Below are 26,793 nucleotides of genomic sequence, written 5' to 3'. Positions count from 1 at the left end.
TCCGGGAGAGGAATTCATTTGTTTGCTGACTACAGAAACCAGGAAAGGACAATTCAAGAAGGAGTTACAGAAAAGTAAGAAGAACTGTACGAGAGAGTATATTGTGTTTTTGCTGTGAAATACTGCCATGGAAATGGATAAGTTTATACAGATTGGAAAAGAATTTGGATTGGAAGGAGAAAAGCTGCTCGAGTTTGTAGAGAAGCAACAAAAGATAGCGGAAGAAAAAGAAGAGAAGCGTAGACAGTTTGAAGAAGAACGAAGAAAGGAACAAGAAGAAAGAGAAGAGAGACGTCGAATGCTTGAGGAGGATAAAAGAAAGGAAGAGGAAGAGAAGGAGGAAAGGCGCAGAAGGGAAGATGAAGAGAGAGAAACTAGGCGACAAGAACGCGAACTAAGAAAATTGGAGATGGAAGCCGAGCTGTTGAAACAGAAAGAGGCTATTGAAGCGGCAAAAAGAGAACACGAGTTGGAGATTGCACGTTTGGCTGTGGAGAATGCTGACGCACGTCCTGAAGTGAGAGAGGATCGGGCTAAGGCACCTAAACTCCCCTCATTTGTTGATGGTAAAGACGATTTGGACGCGTATTTGCAGAGGTTCGAGAGATTTGCCGAAACAGCTAAGTGGAAAAAAGATGGATGGGCATCGAAGCTCAGTGCTCTGTTGTCTGGACGGGCACTAGAAGTGTATTCACGTCTATCGGAGGACGCAGCCAAGGATTATGACAGGGTAAAGATTGCGTTAATGAAGAGATATGACCTTACCGAAGACGGCTATCGTCGAAAGTTTAGAGCATCCAAACCAGAAGTCGACGAAAGTCCGGAGCAGTTTATTGTACGACTTGACAGATACCTGTTACGTTGGCTAGAGCTTTCGGATACTGCGCGAACCTTTGATGGTCTTAAGGACTTGATCGTGAAAGAACAATTTATTGACTCTTGTCCTAAGGATTTGGCAATTCACCTGCGAGAAAGGGCACCTGAGACTCTAGCAAAGATTGCGAAGATCGCTGACCAGTACTTGGAGGCTCATGGTAGACATTTATTCAGCTCAGCGAGCAGAAAGCCAACAGTGCAGCCTGAGAGGGACGAAGCCAAGAACATGCAGACTAATCCACCAGCTCTGCATTGCTTTAAGTGCAACACCCGAGGTCATAAAGCTCTCAACTGCCCAGCCCTAACAAGAAAGTGTTTTCTATGTGGTAAGCAGGGACATGAAGCTAGAAACTGTCGATCAGGTGGACGCAGATCAGGAGGACAAAGTAAGGACGGTAACCCTGTGCAACGTGGTCAAGTGAGTGCCAGTTGTTTAGTTCAACCACCTGAGGATAAACCTACTGATGAAGAAATTAAGGCCTGTATTAAAGATGATAAGTTGCTGTTAGCATGTGGTAAGAAGATTCCATTGTTGAGTAGTGCTTGTATTGAACCGTTGACTGGAGTGAGAAGTAAAATGCCTGTCGTGAAAGGTAGAGTTGGAGAGAAACCTGTTGATGTCCTGAGAGATACTGGTTGTAGTGGAATTGTAGTAAAGAGGGATCTTGTCTCTGAGGATCAGTTTACTGGCGAATTTAATGTTATGCTACTCATTGACAATACGGCAAGGAAAGTTCCCATCGCAAAGATTGATGTTGATACACCTTATCTTAAGGGCCAAGTGGAAGCGCAGTGTCTTCCCGATGCTGTTTATGATTTAATTATTGGTAATGTGCCAGGCGCAAGAGCCGCTGACGACCCAGACCCAAGCTGGCAAGTTCCTGTACAAGAAGCTTGTGCTGTAACCACAAGAAGTCAAGCTAAGAAAGCTGGAGAACATATTCCGTTGAAGGTACCAGATACTAAAGAAAGCCCTGTAGTTGATAAAGAAAAGCTCAAGCAAATGCAGCGTGACGACGACAGCCTACAGAAATTTTGGGAGAAAGATGACGTAGTTGTGAGAGGCCAGGCTGAGACTTCATTCGAAGTGAAAGGTGGAGTTCTGTACCGCGTCTACAAGCACCCTTATGTGAACGGAGGTAAACCCCTGAAGCAGGTTATGGTTCCTGTGCAGCTGAGAAGTCGAATAATGGAACTAGCTCACGGATCGATCATGGGAGGTCATATGGGAATAAAGAAAACGACTGATAAGATTCAAAGCGCGTTCTATTGGCCAGGCATTCAAGGGGACGTAGCTCGTTATTGCAAGTCCTGCGATGTATGTCAGAAGACAGTTAACAAGGGTTCCGTACCGAAGGTTCCCCTAGAGAAGATGCCATTAATTGACAAGCCGTTTAAGAGAGTAGCAATCGACCTGGTGGGACCTTTTGTTCCCCCGGTGAGGACGGTCATAGATATATATTGACATTGGTCGACTTTGCAACTCGTTATCCTGAAGCCGTTCCGCTGAAGAACATTGATACTGAGACTGTGGCAGAAGCGTTGGTGGATATCTTTAGTCGTTTGGGAGTGCCTGAAGAGATCTTGAGCGACCTTGGTACGCAGTTCGTCTCTGAGTGTATGAAGGAAGTGACGCGACTTTTGAGCATTAAACAGCTCACCACGACTCCATATCATCCTATGTGTAATGGCCTGACGGAAAAGTTTAATGGAACAATGAAGAGTATGTTAAAGAGATTGTGCAGTGAACAGCCAAGACAGTGGCATCGCTATATTAACCCGTTGTTGTTTGCATATCGTGAAGTTCCTCAGGAGTCTACTGGTTTTTCGCCGTTTGAGTTGCTGTATGGAAGAGCTGTCAGAGGACCGATGTTTATTCTCAAAGAGCTTTGGACGAAAGAGTTGGAGGAGCCTGAAGTAAAGAACAGCTATCAGTATGTGTTCGAGCTGCGCGAGAAGCTTGAAGATACCCTCAAACTGGCGCACACCGAGCTTCAGAAATCCCAGAACAAAGGCAAGCATTATTACGACCGAAAGACTAAAGTCAGGAAGTTTGTACCTGGAGACAAAGTGTTAGTGCTGCTACCGACCGACCACAACAAGCTCCTAATGCAGTGGAAAGGTCCATTTGAGGTTAGTGCTGTAGTTGGTCTCAATGATTATAGAGTGAGAGTCAAAGGAAAAGAGAGAGTTTACCATGCTAATCTACTGAAGAAGTATTTTGAGCGAGAGGATCCTGTTTCCGTTGGAGCAGTTGTTGTTGAAACGAACGCTAACATTTGCAAGAACGAACATGTTGAGAGTGAAGTAGAAGAAGTCGACCCTGTGGATAGTATTGATTTTCTGGAGATTGGTGGTTATGTCGCGAAAGAGTCAGTTAATGATGTGGCCATAGGAGATAACCTTTCTCATGAACAAAGAGCAGAGTTCATGGACCTTGCAAATGAGTTTCAAAGCTTGTTCACAGAAGCCCCAGGAACAACAAGTTTGGCTCAGCATCATATCAAGCTTACATCCGACCAACCAGTTAGATCAAGACCATACCCAGTACCGTATAGCTTAAGAGAATCGCTGAAGAAGGATATTACAGACATGATGAAGATGGGAGTCATAAGAGAATCAAGTTCGCCCTATGCTTCGCCTGTTGTAGTTGTTAAGAAAAAAGACAATTCAAATCGTGTGTGCGTGGACTATCGTAAACTGAACAAGTTAACCGTGTTTGATCGTGAGCCTATGCCAACTGCTGAGCATTTGTTCCAGAAGTTGAATGGTGACAAGTATTTTACCAGATTATCTAAGCAGAGTAGAGGAATAACTTAAGAGACACTGGACTGCCTCCTCAGTTGGTACTACCTAACTAATTTTTCGTTGTTAGTAGAAATTTAGGAAATTTCTTCTCAAGAGGGGGTTATGTTACGAAAAATAGTATTGCGTGACAAGCGTTACTGTCTAGACCCTTCGCGAGAGTTCGTAGTTTGTTTATATTTAGGTTTGTACGTAAGCGTTTCTAAATCGGTGTGTTTTGTAACCTTTCTATAATTAGATTCATTACTAATTTAGAAAGTTCTAGAAGTTTATTGTCAGAGTATATAAGTAGACGAGACCAAGCGGAGTGTTTTTCTAACTAGTTTTTGACAAGCGAAGAGTTGGCGTTGGCCGTGTTTATTCAAGTGTGACAGAAGCTGTGTGCATTCAAGTTGGCGGAGGCCGTGTAAGTTTGTCGAGTACGTGTTATTTAGAGTTTACTTCGTGGAAACTACGTTCATTTTCTGGAATAAATCTTCTTGTTGTTGTTCCGACAACCCTGCGTTCAGTTTAGTTTGCGAACTACTTTTCCTCAAAACATTCGAACTCGTAACACAATGTCACTAAATTTTAAGTTTCAGATACCTCAATATCTAGAAAATGAGAAGTATTCACACAGTGCATCAACATTTGAACGCACTCTATGATCGTCTCACCGAAGCGATGTGTTTTGGGGTGCAATATAGTTAAAATGAACAAAATACAAAACACGATAAGCGCGCCTTTATGAGCAAAGCGAGGCGAACGTAAGATTTTGCGTGCGGCTCGCGCTTCAGTCGATTCCAGTTCAGGCTATTTTTGGTGCCTGGCTTTGATGCAATTTTTGATAGTTGGCTAAGTTGGGCGCACAAAGTGTATTTAGTATAATTGTATCTTTAAATCGATAACATTTCTCGCTCTTCATAATGTTTTGAGCTCCTCGAGTCGAGTCGGCATGTAAAATGTGAAAACTCAAGGTGGATCGAATCCTTAGTAACCTCGCCTACCTTGGGTGCTAGAGGGTTTTTTTTTTTGTTGCTTTCGTGGCGAAGCTGCGATTAAGATCACCAACGTAGCCGTGTAGCGGAACTGAGGAACTGAGGGATAAAGAGCGATTGTTCGTTTAGCCTAATTTCATCTTTAGTTTGTTCATGATCAGTGATAATGGAGTGAACGTTATTACAATTTTGTCCCACTGATCTCGGGTTTTTTGGAATTTAGTTTTCTGACCCAGGTGGGATCAACTAACTGGCGGTTGGAGTTGATCCAGTCCGACTTTTTTGTATCTGCCTCTGCAAAAGGCCAACGTGAGGGCTCTTTTTATGCAATGTCATGTTTTATAAACGTTTCCGTTTATGACTTCGCGTATCTGCCACACTGATTGTTTATTGTTCCGAGCGCTCTGGATATGATCTTTCACTGATTTCTGACTTAACCGCACAATAAAAAAAGAATGCACTCAAGGAAGGTCTCCACAGTCTCCAGGCCATTTGGGGCAGCGCAAGCAATGTTTTCAAGGTTGTGGTTACGTTAGGAAATGAAAATCGTTATTTTACTTTTTTGGCCCTATTCGCAGTAGCGTAAGGGTTCTTCATTTTGACAAGTTTCTGTCGTCACCGAGGTTCAAATGCAGATAGTCTGTCGGGTCTCCAAAAAGTTCCGGATGAAGCATTTTCAAAAACGCAGCCGACAAAACTTTTCCCAGGCAAAATCTGGACAAACTATTGAAGTGTTTTTCTTGTCAATAATCTGTTATAAAGGAATATTTCTTTTCCTCAGAGTAAGGCTGAGAGAAATATCGCTCATTGTCACCAACTGCAAAGTACAAATTTTCTTTACAGTCTGTCTTTAGTTCGGATGTAAGGGGCAAGTCGCACTAGTGAGCAATTTCGGATTTGTTCAGGACAAATCTGACTTCAAATCGGCCAGTGACAAGCTACAGTCGCACTTGAAAACAAAATACGTGAACAAAATATCACACCATGCTGTGAGCGTTGCGAGTCAGAACTCATGTAGAAGGGGATGGGCTGGGAGTTCCTCCTGACCGTTGAATATATAAGGGATAGGCATCGCATAGATCCATCCTGGTGGATATTGAGGAAATTGTTCCCCCATTTCATACGGAAAATATTGTCGCCCGCGCCTGGATTCATGTTGTTGCAAAGTGAGAACGTTATCAATTTTACCGCGACGTCTATCGCATAGACTTGTCTGTACTACATATCACCTGTCAAATCATTTCCGAATCAAGACACCCTCGCTATTGTTTTCCAAGATTTGTTTCAGTTTGGCCTGCTCCAGAGGTAGTCGACGGCATCTTTGAGGTTTGTCCGTCTGCGACCAAATTTTGTCCTTCGGTGAACAAACCAGTCGCACTTGGTTTTTCATTGTGATTACAGATTTTTGACATAAGTAAACAGTTTTGTCCTCTAGTGCGACTTGGCCCTTAGCTTACAAACAAAAATTGACAGGGAACAAATTTCGGTTTGCGGTTTGCCAATTGTAAGAAAATTCTTAATTTGTCCGCTGGTGGACAGGCCCATAATTCTTCTTTTTCTTATTGTTTAGGCTTACGCTTCAAAAGAGAAATAAAATAAACTGCTACGTACAATCCTGGTCAAAACGGTTGGGACAATTCCCGCTTTCCCCCAACCCCCCATTACAATGTTGATTTTTTACGGCGAAAATCAAGATCCGTTCATCTATCGCTCGCATTTTTGAACATTGTCTGGTGCGAAGGGGGCGCGAAAAAGGCAGCGAAAGAAGAACACGCGTTGCTCATATAACGATGGAAGCACGTACGGTAAATCCTCTACTTTTCACCCAAAATTTGGCAAGAGTCTGGAAGTCTTTTTACCCGGATTGTAGTTTTCGTTTGCCAAACGTCCGTTTATTACTTCGCGTACTTGGCACATTGATTGTTTATTGTTCCGAACGCTCTGGATATGATCATTCACTTTGACATTTCACTGATTTGTGAAGTAATCGCAGGCAACGTGATTAAATTTTCAAGCATGATCACGGTTCAATGAAGGTTGTAGTTACGTTTGAAAATTAAGTCCTTTCCTTTTTTTGAGATCCTATTCGCACAATCCAAAAGCTTTTTTTACTGTGACAAATTGTTTTGTCATCGCTCAACAAATGCGGACGGTACATTTTTCGCGTTTTGACAATTTGCTCCGGAAGAGAAATTTTTCAGAGGGACTGCCTACCAAGATTTTCCCCAGGTGATAACTGAATAAAGTCGACTATATAAACATTGAAGTGTTTTTCTTGTCAATCATTTGTTGCTAATCAAGTAATAACTTTTTTACGCGTATGATGATGATAAGGCAAAGACAAATCCCTCATTGACCAATTGCAAAGTACAAATTGTCTCTAGTGTGTATGTAAACATTGCCAGGGGGCAAATTTCGGTTTGCGTTTTGCCAATACAATTCAAAGTTTGTCCGCGAGTATAGACACGCTCTTTTTTATTTTCAATTTCCTTATTGTTTACGCTTGCGTTACAAAAGGGGAATAGTGCAGATATGGGAAACTACAGCTAATAACAATTAGTAAATGTTTTGTCTCGATATTTTTTTGACCAACTAGTTGGATTTTACTAAAACAATTATTCCTCTCGCCCTCATGGCCTCTGAGTCAATAGCCCATTCGGCCTTCGGCCTCATGGGCTATTGACTCAGAGCCCATTCGGGCTCAAGGAATAATTGTTAAATACAAAGGGGTGAAAAGGAATGGTGTCAGCTTTTATTAAGAACTTTTCATGAGCAGTCTAAAAACTTTCTGAATAGACAAAACATGTGTGTGAATAACAAGGCAAAGAAAGTTGCAAATATCAGGTTAACGAAATCTCATCTGACACGTTCCCCCAGGAATTTCTCATTCAGTTTCATCCGAATACAATCTTCCATTTTCTGTCGGCGTGGTACACTGTTCGTTGGGAATCACGTGCGCCGGCAGTAAAGGTCGCGTAGGTGTTAAATACAATAACCCATTTATTTCCTGTTTATTGAATAAATGCATTGTTGCGTCTAAAGTAAGTCATCACTGGGTCATTATGTCTTGAATTTCAACCCACTGACCTTGTTTTATTTCCTTGAGCCACCTCTGTTTCAAGCTTATAAACAAAAAAACCAAAGCGAATTAGGAAAAAGAGAACGTGTAAAAACCTTATTTAGAACTAATTTAAAATTAATGTTATTTACCTGCAATGTGATTTTAAACTAAATAAAAACTTTTTTTGCGAGATGTAGGAGAAGATGTTTATGGGAGAGGTTGCTTGACAAATTTTGAGACTTCCTTTTAATTCTCTATGTTAAAAAGAAAACAGTTTATGACAGGGTAGTGCGCAATTCAGTACTAGGCCCCTGTGGTCCTTATTGAAAAATCTGACTTTGTTCATACGTTCCATTCTACAGGTTTCAAATATCTTGGCAGAACTTTAAGATGCCTCAACCAGTCTTTGCAATAACACTACCGGATTACGTTTGTACGAAGCAATGTGCACATCACTTTTGACTCATGAAATCTACATTTTGCTGATTGGTGTCACCGTGTGGTGTAAAAGTCAAACGGTCGAGTTTTGTTTGGTGCCATTGCAATTAAAGCTTAACTTGAAACTGTTGAAGTGAAATCTAATACATTTGTAATAAGAAAGTCGCGGTAAACTTTTCCATGATCTTAAACTTTGCACCAGTTCTGGTGTGAAACTTTTGCGGTGATTGTCTGACCAACTACGACCATGGCTTTTGCTGTGAAACTTTGCACCAGTTCTGGTGTGAAACTTTTGCGGTGATTGCCTGACCAGCTACGAACGTGGCTTTTGCTGTGAAACTTTGCACCAGTTCTGGTGTGAAACTTTTGCGGTGATTGTCTGACCACATACGACCATGGCTTTTGCTGTGAAACTTTGCACCAGTTCTGGCGTGAAACTTTTGCGGTGATTGTCGGACCACATACGACCATGGCTTTTGCTGTGAAACTTTGCACCAGTTCTGGTGTGAAACTTTTGCGGTGATTGTCTGACCACAAACGACCATGGCTTTTGCTGTGAAACTTTGCACCAGTTCTGGCGTGAAACTTTTGCGGTGATTGTCTGACCAACTATGACCGTGGCTTTTGCTGTGAAACTTTGCACCAGTTCTGGTGTGAAACTTTTGCGGTGATTGTCTGACCAACTGTGACCGTGGCTTTTGCTGTGAAACTTTGCACCAGTTCTGGTGTGAAACTTTTGCGGTGATTGTCTGACCAACTACGACCATGGCTTTTGCTGTGAAACTTTGCACCAGTTCTGGTGTGAAACTTTTGCGGTGATTGTCTGACCAACTGTGACCGTGGCTTTTGCTGTGAAACTTTGCACCAGTTCTGGTGTGAAACTTTTGCGGTGATTGTCTGACCACAAACGACCATGGCTTTTGCTGAGAAACTTTGCACCAGTTCTGGTGTGAAACTTTTGCGGTGATTGTCTGACCAACTGTGACCGTGGCTTTTGCTGTGAAACTTTGCACCAGTTCTGGTGTGAAACTTTTGCGGTGATTGTCTGACCACAAACGACCATGGCTTTTGCTGAGAAACTTTGCACCAGTTCTGGTGTGAAACTTTTGCGGTGATTGTCTGACCAACTATGACCGTGGCTTTTGCTGTGAAACTTTGCACCAGTTCTGGTGTGAAACTTTTGCGGTGATTGTCTGACCAACTGTGACCGTGGCTTTTGCTGTGAAACTTTGCACCAGTTCTGGTGTGAAACTTTTGCGGTGATTGTCTGACCAACTGTAAACGTGGCTTTTGCTGTGAAACTTTGCACCAGTTCTGGTGTGAAACTTTTGCGGTGATTGTCGGACCACAAACGACCATGGCTTTTGCTGAGAAACTTTGCACCAGTTCTGGTGTGAAACTTTTGCGGTGATTGTCTGACCAACTGTGACCGTGGCTTTTGCTGTGAAACTTTGCACCAGTTCTGGTGTGAAACTTTTGCGGTGATTGTCTGACCAACTGTGACCGTGGCTTTTGCTGTGAAACTTTGCACCAGTTCTGGTGTGAAACTTTTGCGGTGATTGTCTGACCACAAACGACCATGGCTTTTGCTGAGAAACTTTGCACCAGTTCTGGTGTGAAACTTTTGCGGTGATTGTCTGACCAACTGTGACCGTGGCTTTTGCTGTGAAACTTTGCACCAGTTCTGGTGTGAAACTTTTGCGGTGATTGTCTGACCACAAACGACCATGGCTTTTGCTGAGAAACTTTGCACCAGTTCTGGTGTGAAACTTTTGCGGTGATTGTCTGACCAACTGTGACCGTGGCTTTTGCTGTGAAACTTTGCACCAGTTCTGGTGTGAAACTTTTGCGGTGATTGTCTGACCACAAACGACCATGGCTTTTGCTGAGAAACTTTGCACCAGTTCTGGTGTGAAACTTTTGCGGTGATTGTCGGACCACATACGACCATGGCTTTTGCTGTGAAACTTTGCACCAGTTCTGGTGTGAAACTTTTGCGGTGATTGTCTGACCACAAACGACCATGGCTTTTGCTGTGAAACTTTCCACCAGTTCTGGCGTGAAACTTTTGCGGTGATTGTCTGACCAACTATGACCGTGGCTTTTGCTGTGAAACTTTGCACCAGTTCTGGTGTGAAACTTTTGCGGTGATTGTCTGACCAACTGTGACCGTGGCTTTTGCTGTGAAACTTTGCACCAGTTCTGGTGTGAAACTTTTGCGGTGATTGTCTGACCAACTACGACCATGGCTTTTGCTGTGAAACTTTGCACCAGTTCTGGTGTGAAACTTTTGCGGTGATTGTCTGACCAACTGTGACCGTGGCTTTTGCTGTGAAACTTTGCACCAGTTCTGGTGTGAAACTTTTGCGGTGATTGTCTGACCACAAACGACCATGGCTTTTGCTGAGAAACTTTGCACCAGTTCTGGTGTGAAACTTTTGCGGTGATTGTCTGACCAACTGTGACCGTGGCTTTTGCTGTGAAACTTTGCACCAGTTCTGGTGTGAAACTTTTGCGGTGATTGTCTGACCACAAACGACCATGGCTTTTGCTGAGAAACTTTGCACCAGTTCTGGTGTGAAACTTTTGCGGTGATTGTCTGACCAACTATGACCGTGGCTTTTGCTGTGAAACTTTGCACCAGTTCTGGTGTGAAACTTTTGCGGTGATTGTCTGACCAACTGTGACCGTGGCTTTTGCTGTGAAACTTTGCACCAGTTCTGGTGTGAAACTTTTGCGGTGATTGTCGGACCACATACGACCATGGCTTTTGCTGTGAAACTTTGCACCAGTTCTGGTGTGAAACTTTTGCGGTGATTGTCGGACCACAAACGACCATGGCTTTTGCTGAGAAACTTTGCACCAGTTCTGGTGTGAAACTTTTGCAGTGATTGTCTGACCAACTGTGACCGTGGCTTTTGCTGTGAAACTTTGCACCAGTTCTGGTGTGAAACTTTTGCGGTGATTGCCTGACCAACTATGACCGTGGCTTTTGCTGTGAAACTTTGCACCAGTTCTGGTGTGAAACTTTTGCGGTGATTGTCTGACCACAAACGACCATGGCTTTTGCTGAGAAACTTTGCACCAGTTCTGGTGTGAAACTTTTGCGGTGATTGTCTGACCAACTGTGACCGTGGCTTTTGCTGTGAAACTTTGCACCAGTTCTGGTGTGAAACTTTTGCGGTGATTGTCTGACCACAAACGACCATGGCTTTTGCTGAGAAACTTTGCACCAGTTCTGGTGTGAAACTTTTGCGGTGATTGTCTGACCAACTATGACCGTGGCTTTTGCTGTGAAACTTTGCACCAGTTCTGGTGTGAAACTTTTGCGGTGATTGTCTGACCAACTGTGACCGTGGCTTTTGCTGTGAAACTTTGCACCAGTTCTGGTGTGAAACTTTTGCGGTGATTGTCGGACCACAAACGACCATGGCTTTTGCTGAGAAACTTTGCACCAGTTCTGGTGTGAAACTTTTGCGGTGATTGTCTGACCAACTGTGACCGTGGCTTTTGCTGTGAAACTTTGCACCAGTTCTGGTGTGAAACTTTTGCGGTGATTGTCTGACCAACTATGACCGTGGCTTTTGCTGTGAAACTTTGCACCAGTTCTGGTGTGAAACTTTTGCGGTGATTGTCTGACCAACTGTGACCGTGGCTTTTGCTGTGAAACTTTGCACCAGTTCTGGTGTGAAACTTTTGCGGTGATTGTCGGACCACAAACGACCATGGCTTTTGCTGAGAAACTTTGCACCAGTTCTGGTGTGAAACTTTTGCGGTGATTGTCTGACCAACTGTGACCGTGGCTTTTGCTGTGAAACTTTGCACCAGTTCTGGTGTGAAACTTTTGCGGTGATTGTCTGACCAACTGTGACCGTGGCTTTTGCTGTGAAACTTTGCACCAGTTCTGGTGTGAAACTTTTGCGGTGATTGTCTGACCACAAACGACCATGGCTTTTGCTGAGAAACTTTGCACCAGTTCTGGTGTGAAACTTTTGCGGTGATTGTCTGACCAACTGTGACCGTGGCTTTTGCTGTGAAACTTTGCACCAGTTCTGGTGTGAAACTTTTGCGGTGATTGTCTGACCACAAACGACCATGGCTTTTGCTGAGAAACTTTGCACCAGTTCTGGTGTGAAACTTTTGCGGTGATTGTCTGACCAACTGTGACCGTGGCTTTTGCTGTGAAACTTTGCACCAGTTCTGGTGTGAAACTTTTGCGGTGATTGTCTGACCACAAACGACCATGGCTTTTGCTGAGAAACTTTGCACCAGTTCTGGTGTGAAACTTTTGCGGTGATTGTCGGACCACATACGACCATGGCTTTTGCTGTGAAACTTTGCACCAGTTCTGGTGTGAAACTTTTGCGGTGATTGTCTGACCACAAACGACCATGGCTTTTGCTGTGAAACTTTGCACCAGTTCTGGCGTGAAACTTTTGCGGTGATTGTCTGACCAACTATGACCGTGGCTTTTGCTGTGAAACTTTGCACCAGTTCTGGTGTGAAACTTTTGCGGTGATTGTCTGACCAACTGTGACCGTGGCTTTTGCTGTGAAACTTTGCACCAGTTCTGGTGTGAAACTTTTGCGGTGATTGTCTGACCAACTACGACCATGGCTTTTGCTGTGAAACTTTGCACCAGTTCTGGTGTGAAACTTTTGCGGTGATTGTCTGACCAACTGCGACCGTGGCTTTTGCTGTGAAACTTTGCACCAGTTCTGGTGTGAAACTTTTGCGGTGATTGTCTGACCACAAACGACCATGGCTTTTGCTGAGAAACTTTGCACCAGTTCTGGTGTGAAACTTTTGCAGTGATTGTCTGACCAACTGTGACCGTGGCTTTTGCTGTGAAACTTTGCACCAGTTCTGGTGTGAAACTTTTGCGGTGATTGTCTGACCACAAACGACCATGGCTTTTGCTGAGAAACTTTGCACCAGTTCTGGTGTGAAACTTTTGCGGTGATTGTCTGACCAACTATGACCGTGGCTTTTGCTGTGAAACTTTGCACCAGTTCTGGTGTGAAACTTTTGCGGTGATTGTCTGACCAACTGTGACCGTGGCTTTTGCTGTGAAACTTTGCACCAGTTCTGGTGTGAAACTTTTGCGGTGATTGTCGGACCACATACGACCATGGCTTTTGCTGTGAAACTTTGCACCAGTTCTGGTGTGAAACTTTTGCGGTGATTGTCGGACCACAAACGACCATGGCTTTTGCTGAGAAACTTTGCACCAGTTCTGGTGTGAAACTTTTGCAGTGATTGTCTGACCAACTGTGACCGTGGCTTTTGCTGTGAAACTTTGCACCAGTTCTGGTGTGAAACTTTTGCGGTGATTGTCTGACCAACTATGACCGTGGCTTTTGCTGTGAAACTTTGCACCAGTTCTGGTGTGAAACTTTTGCGGTGATTGTCTGACCACAAACGACCATGGCTTTTGCTGAGAAACTTTGCACCAGTTCTGGTGTGAAACTTTTGCGGTGATTGTCTGACCAACTGTGACCGTGGCTTTTGCTGTGAAACTTTGCACCAGTTCTGGTGTGAAACTTTTGCGGTGATTGTCTGACCACAAACGACCATGGCTTTTGCTGAGAAACTTTGCACCAGTTCTGGTGTGAAACTTTTGCGGTGATTGTCTGACCAACTATGACCGTGGCTTTTGCTGTGAAACTTTGCACCAGTTCTGGTGTGAAACTTTTGCGGTGATTGTCTGACCAACTGTGACCGTGGCTTTTGCTGTGAAACTTTGCACCAGTTCTGGTGTGAAACTTTTGCGGTGATTGTCTGACCAACTGTGACCGTGGCTTTTGCTGTGAAACTTTGCACCAGTTCTGGTGTGAAACTTTTGCGGTGATTGTCGGACCACAAACGACCATGGCTTTTGCTGAGAAACTTTGCACCAGTTCTGGTGTGAAACTTTTGCGGTGATTGTCTGACCAACTGTGACCGTGGCTTTTGCTGTGAAACTTTGCACCAGTTCTGGTGTGAAACTTTTGCGGTGATTGTCTGACCAACTATGACCGTGGCTTTTGCTGTGAAACTTTGCACCAGTTCTGGTGTGAAACTTTTGCGGTGATTGTCTGACCAACTGTGACCGTGGCTTTTGCTGTGAAACTTTGCACCAGTTCTGGTGTGAAACTTTTGCGGTGATTGTCGGACCACAAACGACCATGGCTTTTGCTGAGAAACTTTGCACCAGTTCTGGTGTGAAACTTTTGCGGTGATTGTCTGACCAACTACGACCATGGCTTTTGCTGTGAAACTTTGCACCAGTTCTGGTGTGAAACTTTTGCGGTGATTGTCGGACCACAAACGACCATGGCTTTTGCTGTGAAACTTTGCACCAGTTCTGGTGTGAAACTTTTTCGGTGATTGTCTGACCAACTACGACAATGGCTTTTGCTGTGAAACTTTGCACCGGTTCTGGTCTGAAACTTTTGCGGTGATTGTCTGACCACATACGTCTATGGCTTTTGCTGTGAAACTTCGAACCAGTTTTGTTTTTGTTTTTGTCTTACTTTGGTTTTAACAGAAATCAAACGTTATTTGAAGTAGTTCGTTTTTTCTTTTAGGTGAATTTTTTGCTCTCCGGGGGTAGAAATTTAAGGCACAGGTCAACTAAAACCCAGTTTGTGTCAAGTGCGGAGGTAAGTCAGACTACTAAGTATCAAGCATTTAAATAGGCGTTGAAGGAGGGTTCTGAATTTCCTTCCTTTGCGTCAATTTCCTATTTAACACGTCGAAATCAAATATAAAAGACGAGTATGTCGATCTGGATCCCAAACACTTGTTATAGGTTTTCAATTATTGTTTATTTTTTGTTGCAGAGAGGCGAAGGACTGCCCCGAACATAAACGTTCCAGTATGGAAACTCTCAAGGTAACAGTGTCTGGGGTTTCATATCATGTCGAGAGGAGATTATGCTGCAGTACTAACCTGCGATCAGGCTCTATTTTAGTTTCGCGTGGTACGTAATGTGGAGTTGGCGAAACGAAAAATAGAGCCTGACCAAATTCCTCTTCGATATTCCTTCCGCCCTCTTTTTTTGATTGATTGACATGTCCTTCATCGGCCAATCAAATTTACATCCATTACACCAATACACGCGTGGACGGCAGATTCACGCTATTTTGTTTTGACTAGAGTTGATTACCGTGGGAGGAAAATTATAAACGAATTCGAAAGTTACCGTTGGCTTTAATTAATTTTGAGAGAAACACATTTAAAGCATGTTGAATGTTACAGATGTTATTCTCTGTACCTTTTCGACGACTATATTGCGGCAAAGGCCGGCGTAATTCTTCTCTTAATTTGTAATTGAGATAACCTAGCATTTTGTCGTCGGACGGTTTGGCAATAGATTTTTAAAGAAAAAAGGGAGAAATACATTATTCCTCTAACGTGTTTGCCCATGAAGGTTTCTTTGGTGATTTTTTCGGGTAATATCTCCAGTTGCAGTGTATTTCTAGAAGTTGCGCGCAGTAAAATCATGATAAATTTGGCCGTTAATCTTTTGATGGAGTACGAACTGTAAGATGGACTCGCAAAGTTTCTTTTATTTTTGTACAATTGGTCTCTCTGGAAACATGTCATTTTAGTTTCGGGAGTGCAAGTTTTAAGTTAAATCAACTGGAAGTTTTATGAAGCAATCTTGACTCCAAATTGTGCAAACAAACCGTGTCATGTACAGTAAGTGATACACAGATATTCAAAACATGCATTCGTGTAACTTGCGATTTTATCAGCAGATTTTATCACCAGAGATTCAAACCCGATTCTGGACAAGTAATGAGATGTTTCAGATGGCATATCTCCATTTATACAAATAAAATCAAGTTGCACCGTCCACGGCATTGTAAGAACAAAAGCGGGCTGCAAATATTTGCGTACACTTATGGCGGATTAGTCTCGAGGACTTCGCGAGATCTCCGCGCAATCACGATGGCATTTTCACTTCCGGCGTTTCAATAGCCAATCAGATCAAAATTTGGCCGACCGTCCGCAATTCTTCAGAGACTTTTGGTCAGGCCCAATTTTAGCGAGCGCCCACATAAGAGAACATACGGGCGAAGCTAAAAATGGGCCTGATCGCAGGTTACTGCAGTACCTAATCAACCCCACCACCTCTAAGCGTATTGCATTAAAAAAGGTAATCAAGTTCATTGTTTTCCTTACTAGCGGCTGAAAGGGAGACATGTCTTCTCTACGTACATTCTTAGTAGAAATTGGTTTTCTATTCTTGGTTATCACATGATATCAGAAAACTCTACCCTTCACAATTTTGAGTTTTTACCGTCATTGGGTAAAAGTGATTTTTAAGTATATATCCGGAAGCCTGTTTTCAGCTCAGTAGCCTGCTCTATTTTTAAAGCACAGCAGATCATTGAATTTCCGATTATTTAACAAAGCGTGGAATCTGCATTGTTTGTAGGTCACATTTTACGAGCGCGAAAATATGGATTCGCCTTATGCTTTCGAGTTTTGAGTAACTAATACGTTGGGAGAAGTGTTTATGCGAATGTTTTCACGTTTACCAGAGAGAAGAAACGTTTTGAGAGAGCCAAAGTAAACTCCGTACCTTTCTACTGGTTTCCCGCCGCCATGTTTGTGTCCCTCAGAGGGGCACCAACACGGCCTCCTTATTCTAAAAACTATAAATTTGAGTGATTGAGTGATAATAACTCTAATTCGAAAAATCGTACACCCCTAAACTTTGGCAGGTTGTTTATTTAGTAGAGTTAACTGAATAGAGTGTAATGTGAAGTGCTAGATTTCAGTCCCATATGAACCATGTGAGCGTTAGCCCTACAGATGGAAATGGGCCCACACAAGGACAGAGAAAAACTCTGACCAGGGTGGGAATTGAACCCACGACCTTCGGGTTAGATCTCCGCCGCTCTACCGACTGAGCTACAAGGTCAGACGGGAGCAGGCCGTGGGAAGTGAAGATGTATAAGGCTGACCTTGTAGCTCAGTCGGTAGAGCGGCGGAGATCTAACGCGAAGGTCGTGGGTTCAATTCCCACCCTGGTCAGAGTTTTTCTCTGTCCTTGTGTGGGCCCATTTCCATCTGTAGGGCTAACGCTCACATGGTTCATATGGGACTGAAATCTAGCACTTCACATTACACTCTATTCAGTTAACTCTGTTTAAAATATAAGTGCTACACGGCCAACGTTTGCATAAACGTAACCTTTCCTTGTGTTTATTTAGTACTCTTCTACAATATTTCTAATTCTTGTATCCATTTTTTGAATGGTATACGATTTTCTTTTTTACTTGCGTGATACTTGCGTGACATGAAAACAACCAATATTGTCTTAGGTTGCGGATGTAGAGCGGTGGTTGGTGGACTGCGTGGACCAACAAGAGAGCGACTGTACAGTAATTCTGAAAGAGGAACTGTGGGAAAATTTCTCGAGTTACATGAAGTTAAATGTAGCGGTGAACCGAGAACGTTTTTTCGCTTATCTTGGTATTGCACTCGAAAACGTTGGCTATGGAAAGGTGAAACCAGTGTCTAAGAAAAGTCGTCGCACAGCATACATGGCTTTGTGTTTCAAGGCCCAAGAGAAGTCATCAAAGTTCAAGCCAGATGCACTAGACTCATTGAACTCACGAAACAATACCGTTCAGCCAGGCAATGTTCAACAGTGGATGGAAAGGTCATTTTGCGAGGGCGGCGAAGCCGACGAGATTGCAAAGAAAGAGCTCTGGATGAAGTTTAAAAAGGAAACGCAAGCAAAAGAAGACACGAAGTCTATCTTTTTTTCCCTTCTTGGAAATACTGTCTTTAAAAATCCTCCATTTTTAAAGGTTGCAGGAGTAAAAAGAGCGGGGAAGGTATCCCATTATCAGTATTTGAAAGAGAGGTCCAATTCCACTGATAAAACATTAAAGATTGCCACCCGTGAAGCAGGAGTTTCAAAATACTGCCAAGATGACCTCGTTAAGGTGATGGCTGACGAGGGACATCATCAATGTTTTTCAGTAAAAACCGATGAAGGAATGGTCGAGGCGAGTCACATGCCTGAAGAATATGAAATCCAAAGCCTTGCCAAGAATGTCAGTGCACTAGAGTCTTCTGGAAATGTTGGATACAGGCTAGCGTCCAAGCCTATTTCAGACGGAAACGAACAAACACGTAGCGTCCATGACTCCATGTTGCTGACTGACGATGAGGTGGAAGAGCAAGTAAACGCCATCGATGACATTAGCGAAGACGACCTCGACACAGATACTGAGAGGAAGTCACAGGAGAGTGACGAGGGAGAGGAAGAAAAAGCAACTTATGTGTCTGCTAGTCCCAGTTGCAGCGTTTCTTCTGACAACGAAGTTAGCAAAGATGACATCTTTCGGAAGTTCCACAAACACGTAGAGCGTCTGTACCCCTCTCATCTTCCTGGAAAGCCTTCAACGTTTCAAGCGTATTTAAACTGCTTGTTTCGTGACCCGTCAAACTTTGTGGTTGAAAGGGCAAGCATACACTCCTCGTCAGCCAAAGCATCAAAATACGTGGATACCCGCATCAGAGCATTTCTGGCTGCGACATTTCCACCCATAAGTGTTGGAAGTCTTGCCGGTACGGTTATAGAAACATCGTTCGAAGGCGACATATTTCCTCAATTCACCCATGTCACCAAAGGAAATTACAAATGCGCTATTTGTATACCTTACTTAAAATGGGCAATTATTCACAACCATCCTCATTCAATTACACGCTCAAGAAAGGCAACTACCGAGGCGATTTTAGAAGGGACAGCTGAGCTCGAGTTCTCTGGCCTCGTTCAAGTGCAAGAGCACAGTGTGTCGAAGTGCCACAAGGAAGCTTGCGCCTTCTGGAAAGAGCAGAAAAAAGAAAATAGTACAGAGAAGCCTTTGTCTAAAAAAGAGGGAGAACAGAAAAGGAAGACTATTGATCAGTATTTCGGTAAGCCATCGAATCCTTTAAACTGGTAACGACCTCAGAGTCTCTACAGCCTGATTCCCAAAACAAGAAAGTGAGGTGATGTTACCTCTGGGACTCTGAGGTCGTTAAGCAGCTTTCCAATGATCAACAAATAAGAAGAACAACTCCAAAAAGGCTCTTCCATGAACGGGTAAGAAATGGAACCATAAAATGCTACAAAGAAGATCCTGGACATGCTGTTTGCTCCAATTATAATGACTTGAAAGTGAAACACAGCACGGAAGCATCTATTCTCAAAGACGAAGCCGCCTCAAAATTCAGGTCTCTCTTTATCGCAGTTTCAAAAAACGTCTCTATTCATGGAAAAGTTGTTGAGATAAGAGGAGGAATCAAAAGCCTGGATCCACCTTGCCAAGAAGAAGCATTTTCGTGCGGCAACCATCCCTATACCTGTGACAACTGTCACATTCAACTGCGCGAGTTAAAAGACATTATTCGACATCGCAAGTCAGGTAGCTTACCTTCAAAAACCAACAGACTTGGGCTCTCTGGTTTCAATAAACGTTACGCCAGGAAGGATGAGGCCGTCAACGCTTTAGAAGTCGAAACACAAAAACGTAAACTATCTGAGGCAAAAATGAAGCAGTTGATCAGGGCCAAATTTTCTCCAAAAGACTGGGAGGAAAGTCTTCACTCCGCATGTCTCGACGGTGAGGATCAAAGGCTTGTAGTTAATCTTGTCCGCCTATTAAAAATGGGTGTATCAGAACGCAGCCCAATGCAGATAGAGGTCATTAGAAATTTAGTATCCAAGCTTCAAAGAGCTAACAATCATAGATACGTTGATTTGGTGAAAGATATCAGTGCTCTCTTTAAGAACGAGCTTGGTCCAACCAATTATTATCTTCTCGCCGACATATTTGGACTCGCAAAGGAAACGACAGCCGCAAATCACTCTTCTCAGATAAAGATAGATCCTGGAATAAACTGGGATGCTATGGATCTTGCGGCTGAAACCTTTAGAGGTCTTCCAGTGAATGAAGGTAGTGATGGTGCAAGATGTCTTCGTTTCTTGGAGCCTCACAAACTGAAAACGGGAGAAATCGTCTTAGTTGGCCAAGTTTGGGATCCTAACGTCAACATTTGGCACGAGCAAAACCTTCGCATTCCTAGGAAAGACGAAAGAAAGAACGATCCAGACGACTTCACCGCGTTGAAAAGGCTAACAGATAATCTAATTAAAACAGAAAAACTAGCCAAATCTGTGTCTGTTCACAACCTCTCCGCTATCGCTGCACTGGACAAGCCGACGATAATTAACACCATGTGGCCAAGTCCCGATCGAGGCTATAAGGCGCAACATCTGTTGCGATACTGGGAGGCTCTCCGGCGAGCTTGTTACTACGACAGCTCAGGAAATTTGCGCAAAACGCCCATTAATCTTATCGGTTACTCTACCGATTCCGCAGGTTTTTCTTTGGCGGCGGCAATTCAACTGATGACTCCAACAGAAGAGGAAATCAAGGAAGGAATACAATATTTGGCACTTGGAATTGATGAAGAGGAGTTTGCTTCTCCATACTATTGGCATCTGCCATCAATCGCGTATCTAGACTACGACCATGAACAGAGGCTGTTTCTAAAGAATATGAAGTACGACACGCGCGATTTAACGTTTTGGGAAGACGAGGGAAGATCTTCTCGGATTGCAACCATACGACACCTCCAAGACCTGAAACACCGATGCCAAGAATTAGGATTAGACTGCGGATTCAATGCCTCCGACCTTCTGCTCGTTTATTTCTTTGATCAGAACTCAGACGCCTGTGAACGGCTGTTCACGGTCCGTATCGCAGACCTACTCGACGAGCACGTTCCTGGTTCCAGTGGTACCAGTCTTTATGTAAGAGCTGTTTATCACCTGATACAGCCTTTCAGAGTTCCTGATTTCGGCTCTCCAGAGGACGTACAGAAATCAGTTTCCTGTGCCATAACGATATTTCGTTTGTGGAAGAAAGTCTTGGAATTGAAAAAGCTAAGCCTTCACTCAAAACCTGGTGCTAAACACAATCCGTCGAGGCGCGGAAAATTCATCACCTATGGCTGTTACAGGACAGCGGAGATCCTTTTCTCTGCTGCCACGATTCACCAACTGGCAATGTTCCTGCATTTTAAGCCACTTGGGCCTATTTGGGCATCCCCGTACAATTCTGGAACAAAAACTACCGAACGAATCATAGGGGAAATGCAGGGAAAAACGACAGAGATTCAGAACCTTGACTCCCAGCCTACGTTTGGAAATATGCTGGAGCGGTGTTCCAAGGTACAATTCAATCTCAACGCAAAGCAACGCCTTAGCTCTTCCGGAGCACACGTTAAAGCGTCGAATAACAGAAAGAACATGGCTTTCGCGTTCAAGCAAATGAAACACATATCAACCTATAGGTACCCGGATGACTTCACAACCTTCAAAGCAGGCCAAGTCAGAGCACACAGAGAAGGGGTAAAAGATGGTCAGGCCCTTTTTTCCAAATACGTACCAGAACAATGCGTCACTCTGTTTAAGGAAGCTGGAAAATGGGATGTACCATATAAGTTTGCAAAGCCAGTTGGATTTGAAGCCGTCGATGGCAATCTCCCTAAGTCTTTTAACAAGTTGGGCAAATCATTCGCAGAAGTCCCATTGGATGCTCTGGAGTCTTTATGCACTGTGGACAACGAAGATGTAGAATCAAACGAAAGTGATAAAGAGGAGGAACAAGAAGAAAAACAAGAAGATCAAGAGGAAAATTTTATAGAGGAGGAAAAAGAAAGTGATGAAGGTGACGTAGGGGGACGCGCATGGAAGGTAAGCAGAAGTATTGCTGGCAGTTTGACCTACTTGCACATAAGGCGGGCCCTGAAACTCCTGCTGCCACGTGAATATATTTCTCGGTGTCGTCAGAAAAGGCACTGGGCATCTAAGTATCTTCCAGGAAAAGAACCTGTCAACCCCAAGCACGACATTTTTAAATACAGTGACATTGCGCTAAAGGTCACACACGATGGAAAAAACAAATACCGAATTGGTAGAGTAGAAGCAATGGAATCCACAAAGGACGGCTCAGAAGTTTTCAGTTTCCAACTGAAAAGCAAGCCTTCTGTGAGAATTCGATGTTCTATGTATTGTAGAGAGGAAAAAGAAGTCTATTTTGTTCCTGAAGATGTCCTCCTTTCAAATTGGAAGTCACAATCTAGCATTATTGGAACAGTCAATTTACAACCAATTCCCGGAAAACGTGGTAGTTACACCCTACATCCAGCATCCAAAGAAAGTCTTCTAAAACTAAAAATTTCGCCATACGATGTCGATGATGGTAATTTAGAGACTGAAGATGAATCGTCTAGCTCTCCAAGAGCACCGACTGATGACGAATTTTACGAGGTAGAAGACATAATCGAAAGAAGGCTGTCAAGAGATGCACATTGCTACGAATATAAAGTCCGGTTCAAAGGTTATAGCGCACGAGATGATATGTGGCTACCCGCGTCTTTCTTCAACAGAGCTATTCACTTTGATTCGACCTCAAAGTTTGGAAGGAAGAGAAAACATACCGTTGACCCGGAGAACGCCATGGAAGGTTACAAAAGAGCAAAACGGTGTGCGAGCTACAAGCGTGGAATTAATGCTTTTGGTTCTGAAAAGAAGGAAAAGCAAAACAATGAAAAACAGTCGAAGCGTAAGAAAAGCACCAAAGAGAATGGGCAAGACGGTCGGCCTTCTGCGTCAAATTCTTCTGTCACGAAGACAAAAACTCGTAAAGTGCCTAGTGAAACTGACAGAGACATAGTTGAAGGTACAAATGGCACGCGACACAGATTTACCAAGAGCAAGGTGTCGAGTGATTCATTATCAGGACAACAAACGCAATCCCTCTCATCAGGTAATAGCAATGTGGCACACGCAAAAAGTTCCAAAAAAGGAAACAAGGGAAAATTGTCTCGTTCCTCCAATTTAGTTCAAAAGCAAAATCTCGATACCACCACGATGGCTTCTATTGGCAGCGAAAAGGACATCGAAGACGCGAAGCAAGCCACCCCCTTAAATGCAATTGTAGTTGAAGATTATGAGACGGGTCAAGTAAAGACATCGGGAAACGGCATTTTGGCTGACGTGGTGCGTAATAACGACAATTTTCTTCACCCAAGACGACTGCTTAGTCAGGCAAGTTATCCTCCTGTGGATGGTAATTTGGCAACCTTTGAAAAACTGTCAGTCAGCGTGAGCAGGCTAACGGATCCCACCCACGTAACGGCAATACCGCCACAATCTGTGCTTTCTGAGATTGAAGGAGAATTTAACAAAAATAGCAGCTCCCGAATATACTTCAAGTTTCCTGGTTACGGGATCTTCGACCGAGAAGGAATTCGAGTCTTGAAAAGATTCCATGAGATCAAAAGTCTAAAGAGGCAGGTCCAGTTCGAGGAAAAGTGGTTAAAACAGGCTTTCAGCGGTGTAGGATACGAACGAGAGGTAACTGAAGCGTTGTTAGACAGATGGAACAACGATGAAAGCTTCCTTGCGTCTTATGGAAATTATAAAATAACTTCTCAGATCCTATCCTCATTAACGGGCGAAAGATATATATGCGATGAGATTATCAACTTCTTAGTTCAAAAGTACTGTGACCAAGCAAACGCAGTAGAAAATCAAGATGGTTTGAAGATTCTGCTCCCATCTTTTCTCTCTACTGGCATGGTTTTGAGGAATGTTGTGGAGAGAGTAAGTCTAACTCATGACATGGAAAGAGTGGAATACATGTTTTTACCCGTGCACTTACACCAGTCACACTGGGGATTAGCAGTTTTTTCTGTCAGGAAAAAAACCGTTTCCTTTGATGATGGCTTCCATTGCCCAATTCCAGAAGAACTTAAGCGAAATTCCAAGGAAATCCTGACGATCATTTTCGAGACGACACATAATGTAACTTACTCACCTGGAAGGTGGAACCACTTCCAACGTTTCGAAGTCCCAATGCCGGATCAACCAGCCCATGGTTCCGGAAGTTGCGGGGTGGCAGTAATCTGTACAGTTCGGGACATATGCAACGGTCTCAATGAAAGGTATAGCTGGAAGTACGAAAATGCACCTACTTTACGCGCAGAGCTAATGGTAGAAATTTTGGATCTGCATAGGAAGTAAAGACGTCAACAAAGACAACTCCACTGAATGTGTGATATTTGCACGTGGCTACCTATTCAACGCTTTGTTTCATCAGAAGAAAAATATTCATTGTCCATCCCTGGATGACTTCTTGATTACGGTGACTTCGTCGTTTGGTTTCGTCAGGGCATCGTTTCCTGTCATTAGAAAATTCATTCACAGTCCCTGTTCATTTTTTGCATGTGATTCCCTCTTCATCGCTACGTTTCATTTGAAAGATCAATTGACTGATGTGCCTTCTTGGCATGTGATTGCCTCTCCATCATTACGTTTCGTAAAAAAAAGATTAAGCAACTGTGCATTCTCGGCATGTGATTCCCCTTCATAGCTGATTTGTATCGGAAAATCAATGGAATGTTCAATTTTGGCATGTGGTTACCTCCTCATCCTTACGTTTCGCGAAAAAGATTAATTGACTGTGCACTTGGCATGTGATTACTACCTCATAACCTCGTCAGCAACGTTACGTTTCGAAAAAGATTAATGGACTAGGTGCATTCTTGGCATGCGATTATCGCCTCATCGTCAGCATCGTTAAGTTTTGCGAATAGACTTAATTGACTGTGCATTCTTGGCATGTGATTACCTCCTCATCGCTACGTTTCGCAAAAAAGCTTAATTGACTGTGTGTTCCTGGCTTGTGATTACCTTCTTATCGTTACTTTTCGCGAAAAAGATTAATGGACTAGGTGCATTCTTGGCATGCGACTACCGCCTCATCGTCAGCATCGTTACGTTTTGCGAAATGGATTAATTGACTGTGCATTATTGGCATGCGATTACCTCCTCAACGTTACGTTACGCCAAAAAGATTAATTGACTGTGCATTCTTGGCATGTGATTTTCTCCTCATCGTTACTTTTCGCGAAAAAGATTAATTGACTGTGTATTCTTGGCATGTTGCCTCCTCATCGTCACGCGATTACCGCTTCATCGTTTTTTTTTTGTTCAGAAAGAAGAAAGAACAATTGACTCTATCCCTGGAGTGTGAACCAATGTTTACCGTTACGGGCTTGGTTGTGCAATTCACTGTGCATTCTTCAGAGAGATCAAATGCTTGTGGATTCCTATCGTTAGATTCTTGGGATGTGTTTTGGTTTTTCGTCTCGTTACAGCAGAAGGCCGACTGACTGAGCAATTATGGTATGTGATTTCGTTTTCGTCTCTATTGTAATAGGAGAGACCAATTCAATGTGCAATTTATGCTCATGTTTCCTGTGTGCGGTTACTGGACGTTCATCCCAGCGTTTCCTCATCGTTCACCGTGTTTACGCCCAGGCGGAGCTAGAGAGGGAATGGTTTCCAGTTGATTAAAACAGCAAGATTAATGCATTGACTTTGCAGTTCGCATTTCACTTAAATGCCGAATTGTTATAGTGCACCACCAAGAGGAAAAAGAACTATACTAACATTTGACTCTGTGTTCATTGCGTTGTTATCTGTTTACGTGTCATCTTGATCGCCCTGCAACTGCTTCCTAAGTTCACATTCTAGCGAGGACCACTATTTCAAGAAACTGTGAGTACAGCTTATCATTATTATTATTATTATTATTATTATTATTATTATTATTATTATTACTATTACTATTATCGTTGTTATTACTATTAATATTATTAATATTTATTATTATTAATTTTCATTTATTATTGAATTATATATTACTATTGATGTTTATAGTACCTTCGACAATTATCTATTGAAACCTTGCTGGCGGGCTCATAACGTACGCCAACGCTCGCTGGCAAACTCCAAAGTCCCTTATGCGCTGGCTGGCAATATGTGTCGTTTCGCATTTTAAAATATCCTGGCTGGTAAAAAGCTGTCTCACACGATGGCTGGCTGGGAGTTTTATCTCCTGAAACTCTTGCTCGCTGGCAGTGAAGAGCGGGTATTTTTTTCCCAGGAAAGTTAAATATTAACGAAGATTGACGTAGAAACATTCTAATAGTGGTTACAACATTATATGAACAATTTTGTCAAAAATGGTCGTTGGGTACTCCTGACTATTTGATAAAGGGAGCCTTATTCAAAGACAGGCCAAGGATCATGACTCCCTGGTGATCTTGTTCAATAGCTACGATGCCATGGGATGAGCCTTTCATTTTTCACTTGACAGAGTGTTATTTTCCTGCCTAAAAGATATGTTGATACACCACGGAGGAACACCGTAAGACAAGATACAAAAATAGGAATACCCCGAGGGAGTTAATACAGATTGCCTAAATTGTGCAAGATCTAAGAGTGAAATTACTGAAAAGCAATATGGATCCTAATAACTACGATCCTAACCGATGGAAATTGAAAAATGTACACGTCTTTTTCTTTAGGAAAAAAATTCCAGACTTGGCTCAGTTCATTAGCCAAGCTCTTACATGCATGATTAACTCAACAGATTGAAAGAACAATTTGATAAAGGGAGCCTTATTCAAAGACAGGCCAAGGATCATGACTCCCTGGTGATCTTGTTCAATAGCTACGATGCCATGGGATAAGCCTTTCATTTTTCACTAGACAGAGTGTTATTT

The 26,793-nt window shown here is 43.1% G+C and overlaps 1 protein-coding gene across 1 annotated transcript; it reads left to right on the top strand.

Annotated features, from left to right (window-relative positions):
* Nucleotides 1-1,214: 1,214 nt before the first annotated feature.
* Nucleotides 1,215-26,793, top strand: LOC138054268 (uncharacterized). The gene is made up of 5 exons (XM_068900746.1): nt 1,215-1,294; nt 14,982-15,033; nt 17,478-19,083; nt 19,401-25,783; nt 26,661-26,793. The coding sequence occupies exons 1-4, from the start codon at nt 1,215-1,217 to the stop codon at nt 24,242-24,244; spliced, it is 6,582 nt and encodes a 2,193-aa protein (XP_068756847.1). The 3' UTR covers nt 24,245-25,783; nt 26,661-26,793.

This window comes from Montipora capricornis, chromosome 6, assembly GCF_036669925.1.
Source record: "Montipora capricornis isolate CH-2021 chromosome 6, ASM3666992v2, whole genome shotgun sequence".
Classification (NCBI taxonomy): domain Eukaryota; kingdom Metazoa; phylum Cnidaria; class Anthozoa; order Scleractinia; family Acroporidae; genus Montipora; species Montipora capricornis.
Note: the sequence above shows the minus strand (reverse complement) of the source record. Positions and strands in the feature narration are given on the sequence as shown.